The sequence below is a fragment of the Empidonax traillii genome, unplaced genomic scaffold (assembly GCF_003031625.1).
Source record: "Empidonax traillii isolate 1590-97213 ecotype Southwest subspecies unplaced genomic scaffold, ASM303162v1 scaffold598:size422692, whole genome shotgun sequence".
Classification (NCBI taxonomy): Eukaryota; Metazoa; Chordata; class Aves; order Passeriformes; family Tyrannidae; genus Empidonax; species Empidonax traillii.
Genome location: NW_020955791.1, coordinates 87,587 through 95,476, shown reverse-complemented (window position 1 = coordinate 95,476; position 7,890 = coordinate 87,587). Strand labels below are relative to the sequence as shown.

General features: G+C 38.3%; 1 protein-coding gene across 2 annotated transcripts in view; it reads right to left on the bottom strand.

Annotated features, from left to right (window-relative positions):
- The window catches only part of TMEM71 (transmembrane protein 71), an 8,433-nt gene extending 840 nt beyond the window's left edge, over positions 1–7,593 (bottom strand). The window contains exons 1-8 of one of the 2 annotated variants that reach the window (XM_027898470.1): positions 7,489–7,593; positions 4,483–4,540; positions 3,315–3,524; positions 2,295–2,464; positions 1,622–1,801; positions 1,015–1,090; positions 465–514; positions 144–216 (exon numbers count right to left, since the gene is read on the bottom strand). In XM_027898470.1, the coding sequence (XP_027754271.1) occupies positions 144–216; positions 465–514; positions 1,015–1,090; positions 1,622–1,801; positions 2,295–2,464; positions 3,315–3,524; positions 4,483–4,540; positions 7,489–7,501 (830 nt within the window). In that variant the 5' untranslated portion in view covers positions 7,502–7,593. Of the gene's footprint in view, positions 1–52; positions 217–464; positions 515–1,014; positions 1,091–1,621; positions 1,802–2,294; positions 2,465–3,314; positions 3,525–4,482; positions 4,541–7,488 lie in introns of those variants that run through there. The other variant, XM_027898469.1, reaches the window with a different exon arrangement.
- Between the last annotated feature and the right edge of the window lie 297 nt (positions 7,594–7,890).

The following is a 7,890-nucleotide window of genomic DNA, read 5'->3' as shown; positions in this document are numbered from 1 at the left end:
GTAACAGGAAAAGCCAAATACTTCAATAGTAACTTCAGATCTTGTTTTCTGACATGAAAACAACAGCAGGAATTTCTCCTTCCTCTTCTTCATATAAAACTTCAAAATTCCTCTATTCACCACATGACACTGGAGCCACTTACCAAAACTTTGTGGTTTTGAAAGATGTGTCAAGACTGAAGAAAGATGACACAGCAGCATCTTGAGACAAAAGACCTGTGAAATTCAAATGCAAAATCCTCTAATAGGTTAAAGGTTACATTCTGTCCCCATTTGCCCACATACTGCTGTTTTTTGGCATCAGTAAGAGTCATGGATATACATCCAAAGATGGATTTTTGTTCTTGGATGTTTTTTTAGTAGAAACCCTTTCTTTTTTAGTAAAAAAAAAACAACAAAACAAAAAACAACAAAAAAAACCACCAAAAAAACCTGTGCTGTATATAAAGAAATTCTGTACTTACAAACTAAAATTATCAGCAACAAAGTGGCAGGCAATCCTCCCAGAAAATATCTGAAAGCATAAAATTATCCAGAAAGTTTAGAAAAAGCCACAGGATGCATATTGGGTTAAAAGAGGTGAAGCCTGGGTGGGAGGAGAAGAGAAGGTTTTTGCAGATGAACCCTCTGAACTCTGGTAGGTGAACTGCAATGTGAAACTTTCTTAATTACGTAAACTATTGAGGATAATCTCCAAGAAAGAAAGACCTCAGCTTTCTCAGACTGAAACAGGCACTTAAAAAGACATGGATGCATTCTGATTCTTCTCATTCTGCCAAAACCCGTGTCCAAGCACACTTGGAAAGGTAGTTTTCGTATCTGCGTGGATTTCTTGGGTTTGTGCATCTATATAGTTCAGATTATTGTCTGCATTGACTATCATGTGAAAATATATTTTCCCAGAAAGATATATGGAACTTTGAACGTGTGACTCTTAATTTAAATTTTTTTTCACCACTTGAAATGGAGTAAGCACTAATGTCAGAAACAGCAAACAAAAGAAGTAAAAATTACCTTGTACATATTGAAATCATTAAAAACATGATCAGTGCAACCATCTGAGAGACGACATTTTGCGCTGTCCTGGATTCTAAAATAAAAATCAGAAAAATAATTTTAATGGGTTTTCTGGAAAGTAAATATATGACAGGAGGTGTTTTGAAAGACTACCTTCAGCCTGTGAGACCAGCCTCCTCAGTTCCTTTTTAAGAGAACTTGCCTAGAGTGATTCAAAGCAGAAACCTAATTTTCATGCTCTGGGTGTCTCTCAGGAGTCTTTTTCCCCCACAACCACAGAGACACTATGCCCTCCATGCTCTCAGAAAACAAGCTTTTCTGCATAATTGCCTGTTTCAGTTTTTGTTCCCATGCCCTTTCCTCCATTTTCCTCCTTTTTTTTTTTTTTTTTTTTTTTTCAAAAAATGGGAGAGGAAAAGCTGTGAGCAGAAGGGAGTAAACAAGTAAATAACAATTTCAATATTTTGTTAATTTTAGTAATTAATTTAAAATCTATGGTTAAGGAAATAAATTCTATTCTGCAAGGGGCCAGATCCGTATTTTTAATGTGAGTATTTTCAGTTCACTCAAAAATGAGGCATGTCAGAATAAGAGCATAACATACCTCCATTGCTCAAGGTTTCTTTGTTTGCATTTACCATAAATGGTGAGAAGGGTTTTGAAGCACTAAATGGTTTCTCAGGCTGAAGAAACTCATCATCTTTGGTGAGAGGTGCTCCATTATGTGGTGGAATTTGCCTTTGTGACGCATGGTTATAATGTCCGTAAGAAGAGTCTGAATCACCTACAAAAAGTGCACATATAACTGAGATTGCACAAAAGAAGAGCTTTGAGACTTTGTGTTAATGAACTGGGGAGAGGTTTAATTGCTTTATCACAGGAGGGGTTCCAAAATTGTTATGGGTAGGGAATTGGCAGGCCCAACGTATGCCGGAGAAAATATGCAGAGTAAAGACAAAACTGAATAGAGCGTAACATGATGAAGTTATTGAAAGACCCAGGTGAAAGCAGACAGTGCCAGATATTAATCACACCAGAATAAACATTACTGATGATGACTTTGGCTTCAAATTCAGTTTAAAGACCTTGAAACAAAGGTCTTTACAAACTCATAATGCTGGTTTAGTGCCAGGAACTTTATTCCCCACTTTGAATTCTGTAGAGCATCTACCCTTTATCTGCACATCTTGGCAGACAACCCCTGCAAAACTTAAAAAAACAGATACTCAAATCTGTAATATTGTAGTTTGATTACCTGGTATCTGATCAGGACTTACCAATATCACTGTGACTGACTTCTAGTTTACTGCATCCATCAAGCCAAGGATCATCTATACGGGAGGAATCCATGTTACTGGGAATGGTGGAGCTGAGCCATGAGCTGGAGGCACTGAGATTGAACAAGCTGTCAAGAGAGCGACGGATTTTCTTCCTTCGCCTGAATACACTGGAAGGAAAAGACTTGTTATCAAGGAATGGAGCTAATTATTCTTGCTGAGCTCTAAAACCTGCAGGAATGACATGAAAGAGCCACGTTCTGGGTGCTACTCCTAGCCCTGTTCTTGCCCCTGGGTGCGTCACTAGGAATGACTCCTGCACACCACAGTTTGTCAGGGAATGTAGTGGCAGGAGGGCAGATCGTGCTGTTGTGATACTGGAATCTGTGATACTGAATGATATCATAGCTATTGGTCTCTGATACTGCTGTGAATGTCTCATTCTACTCATGAGTTTCACCCTGCCATGTCCTACTCGAAGCAGTGTGAATCCATTGAACTTCAACTTTTTTTTGAACTACGTTTTATATACTTGGCTAAACTGATGTTCTTATGGAATCAACAGAGATATTTCCTTGAGTAAGAATTCCAGGACAAGACCTTTTTATTTGTATATATATATGTATATATATATATATATATATATATGTATGTTTGTGCATGCGTTTTTTAGATGTAGACATCTAAAAACCATTTATATATACTTTTTTTCTTAGTCCTTTTCAGAGCAACACCCCACTGGCAAAATGAGCTGTAGCTCTCCTTTCTCTTTATTGGAAACAGCTTCAATTATAGCAGCAACTGTGTGCTGGAGAGTTTTTGGGTAGTAAGACATGACTGAAAATCAGGTTATTTCAATCACAGCACTCTCTAAACTAAAGCAATTGAGGTGTTCCCATTCAGAAGCAATGCTGATCTTAAGCCGAGCAGAACGTAGAGAGACACAGATACCTCTAGATGAGGCCGGAGAGGTGGAGGCAATTGCCAACAGGGAGTAGAACCTGCACATAGTTCACTTACCGAGTTAAATTCTCTTTATATGTAACTCTTGTGTGGGATGGCGACAGTGTCACGTTGCCCTCTTCATCAGACAGAAAACTGTCTTCCGTCAAAACGTAATAACCATTAGAAAGCAGCCGAGGGCTGCGGCGACACGGGGAAAGGGAGCCTGTCAGAGGGCTTGTGGAACACTCATAGGCAGGATCATCGTCCAGAAAGGCACAAACGCAACTGAAAAGGAGAAATGAAAGCTTCTTATTTAGTGAAGGTCTAGACAGAGCAAAACCACGATTTAATAGCAATGAATTTACATTCCCAGATGATGTGGGCTGGTAATGACATAGATTTAAAATATGTGGATGTGATGATATTTCGTACTAGGGGGTTTCAGCCAGCTGAAGTGTGCCTGCATCACACTTTCCACAGCTTCAGATTACAGGAGGGATACATGCCAGAGGAGCATTTCATGCCTGCCTGGAGCCAGCTTGAGCTGAGACATGCATGTGGCAGTGCTCTTGGCCAAGGAGTCCTGCCACACCTACACCTACCTACACCTACCTCCATATTTGGAGAGGATTTAAGGATACATGACTTTAAACTCTCACAAATCCTAGAATACCATGCAGCTAGAACAACATGACATAAAGTCTACACATGGTGATAACTTCATCCAGCACTGAAACACGATTGACTCTGAGATGAAATTTAGCACAGAAAGAAGAACATAGTATGTGGTATTTAAAATAGAAGTAAGTAGTGACAGAGGTGAAAGATTCTAAATGTCATAGACATTTTACTTAGCTTAAGTAAAATTGGATTTATGGTTAGTCCTTTCTCCTCAACACCTACAAGTTCCAAACTGCCATGCAGTGACATCACTGAAAGAAAGGAAGACACTGGATTGATTCAGTGTCTGACCTGTGTTTCAGTAGCAGGTTTAACTATCCCATATGGCATGTCACAGAGGGATACCATAATTTCAGTGTAGGGAAAAGCAGATGGAAGAGAGATACTCCAAAACCTTGTAATTGCAAAGCCAGTGTTTCCAACCTCCACAGCAGTACTTCTGAACTTCCATTTACAGCAGTAATTAAATTAATATCGGCACTACAATTCTACATGGCCCAAAAGGGATTTTTACAAAATCTACAACAAAATAAAATTAAGCAAGTGTGATTTTCCTCAGTACCTTGGAAAAATATGTTGTGAGAGGTTGCGTCTATGCTCTCCATTAAATGCCGCTGAACCTGCAGAGGCAAAGGGTAAATATGAAGGAGTCGTTACCACATTCACTGGCAGGTACCTCATGTATATCTAAAAGATCATAAAAAAGCTAAAAAAATTAAAAGGAAATTAATAGTGAGATTAAAGGAGATAAAACAGATTAAAGAACAGGGGAAAGAGATATATAAATACAATAACTGCAGTAATTTTAATGGTGTTTTGCCAGAGATCTGTTTCATGCCAAAACCAGTACATGTACTGGCAGCAGACACAGGGTAGAATGGAAAGGCCACTGTTACCATTATGTTACATTTTCAGATGAAAATTGCAGACATAGCACAACAGGCACAGGGTTTGTGACAGTGAAAAATATTTGACAGTAATACTGTGGCAGGAGACTAAGGAAATAGGATTTGTCTGGATTACTATGGCTTAAGCCTGCAAGGTGCTGCTGGGTGTCCAGCACCTGACAGAATCAATCTTATGAAATTTGAGCAATGGCTATCCATAGGGAGAACTTATATCTGTTATTACTTGAAAAGATAAAAGATATGATCTTCCCCTATATTACCTTGCCTCTCCTGTATCTTTAGAGCTTCAGACTTACAACACATTTTAGTGAGTGTCCGTCATTCACCTCCTAGAGGAGATAGGTCTAAGAGAATTTTATTTTTTTTTAATGTTCAGTTATGAGCTGAGACAAAGAAAAGACACGAAGGTCAGTGTTTCCACGTTGGTATCTTGTTTATCCTCATTTGGAGTTCAGTTGTCAGTCACACGCTTGGGACCAGGCAGGGTCACAAAAAAAAAAAAAAAGAGAAGTAAAACCTTCAGGGTATTTTTTACAAATCAGTTATATTACCCTGCTCCCATTACATACTGTTTTCCTACCCTTAAACAAAAAAAAAAAAAATCACTTTACCACACAAAAATTATGCTATAACACTTCCAAAAGGAGGGGACAACTGGAAGAAATTTGGTGGAGGTACAGAGAGATCAAGTAGCATCAGTCAGAACACCACAGAGCAAGTTGTACAGATAGTGAGAGCAGTAATGTATTTCATAGTCTGACATATTAGAGCTACTTCTTTCACATACAACCACCTTTTGAAATAATTTCTCTTATTTTAAGCAAAATCATGATTTTGAAAGGTGCAAAAATATTATATTCAAACCAAGAAATCCATCCAAACTCTAAAAGAAAATACGGTAAGAACTCAGCAGGTAGTTTGTAAATCTGGGTATAAATTAAACCCAGCAAAATCCCAAATCTTATCAGTCAAACAAGATGCCCTCCACAAGATATTTTTTTTACTAAAAGTTCTGATAAATGTGCCCAAATTTTCTTCCTCCTGGTGTCAGTGCCACATGTGATATTCCATACACCTTGAAAAGGACTGTTTCATACATCCTGGGTTAAGAGGGAATGTAAATTATCTGGAAGAGACTTTTAAAACAAACACAAGTATGTTTTATTTTGCCTTGTTTGAAAATTAGGATGTGTGGATGATGTACATCCATAAGTATCACATTATTAGTTATGATGTATCCTCAGGCAAAAGTGATTGATTCTAGGGCAAATTGGTTAGAAAAGGGATATAGAAGTATATCTCATGATCAGTTATACCTACTACAACTCTCTAATGATCTGAGCAAAACTGTCCAGCAACTGAAACCCACAACACAGCTGTATTGCATGTGATTGTTTCACCTTATGATAAAGTAGCAACTGCTAAAAAAGAATAACTTTGAAGAGTAGCAGCTTTCATATGGGTAGTGCTTTCATTAGAAAGTGTTGACACAGGCTGATCACAGTGGCAGAACAAACCACAGTCCTTCTGTTACTCATTTGAATTGTTTCATAACTTCGCAAGGTGTGTCTCTGCAGGATGCTTGTTTATCTGCCACCCTCCACAGAAATAAAGTTTAAGACAGAATAGAGTATATACATCTATTTATAAAAGAAAGTGAACAAGATACACATGCAAATATATTACTGGGAGGTGCTGAATTTCCCTCTTTTCAAGAACAGTTAATCAGCAGCTATAATTTGCTTTCAAACTACTTTAAATAATGACAATACCAAGCTTCTGTGAACAGTCATAGAACAGGCAGTCCAACAGATTTTTTTGCTGCCCTTGATCATGAAAATTTTTGCCTCATGGATAATGAGAGTTCCTGAAAATCATAATTCAATCAATGATGGAGAAAACATGGAAACATCATGTTTTAGACAATGCTGCACAGTGTTCTGCTTTCATTTAATATTCAGTCCTAGTTCTGGGCTATTAATAGCATGAGAAGCTATAGTAACGACATCAGCAAGCCAAAACAAAGCATCTCAACCACCACTGTACAACGAAGCACTAGTGCTGTATCTGTAACCCACGAAACGAGCCATCAACATAGAACCTTTAAACGGTGGCACGAGAAAAGACCAACAGCTCTATCAGCTCTCACTAAAAGTGAATCTGAGGTGAACGTGGCAATATTTTATGTAAGGAACTCAAATAAAAATGTAAGGCAAATCTCCCCTTGAATTTCAAAATATACAAAAGTTCATGTTATAATATAAACAAAAAGTCACAGTCCAAGCCAGTCAGTTTTAAATACCTTTCTCTCCAAAAATCAAATTACTGTTCAAGCCAATGATGCCATCAGTTTGCAATCTAAATATTTACATTAATACCTGCCAAAATAAAGTGCTAACTATCAAAATAGCTGAAGCCCAGGCAACCAGTTTTATTCTATTGTACCCACCAAACACAAGTGTCTGCAAAGGGAGTTTTATTTGTTCACACACATAAGTCATTTTTGAAGAGCAGTTTAGTCATCTCTCCCTGCAGGTAATGATAACATTCAAGAGAATGCAAAACTTCCTGAAGAGGCAGCATAGAAATTACTCCAAAGCTTAGTTATTCCTCAGCTGACAAATCTATTACGAGATAAAGAAGTCTAAAATCTCCCAAACCTGGAAAATCCATCTCACAATTAACACACGTGTGCAGAAAAGTTTCTCATCATCAGCCCAAGAGCCTGTGGGATGGTTGGTGGAGGGTGTTCCTTCAGCAGCTTCCTGGGAGAGATCAGCCCTGGCTCTTTGGAAAGGCAGGTTATGAAGTCCCCTGTTTCCTTTTGAAAACAGCCCCGTGCAATCAGCGGCACAGAGACCGAATGAGGTCACGCTTCCTGTGAAGTAGCCTCCCATCAGAAGCATTCGTTTTGAAGATTAAGTTTAGCCCAGTGAACGCTCTTGCAGGCTCTTGTGAAAGAGGAGATACACTACAAATAGCGTTTCACTCCAACGATCATACAGAGAACAAAGACAGAACCTTTTCTTGTAAAGAAAAGCGACACATTTCTGTTTCAAGTT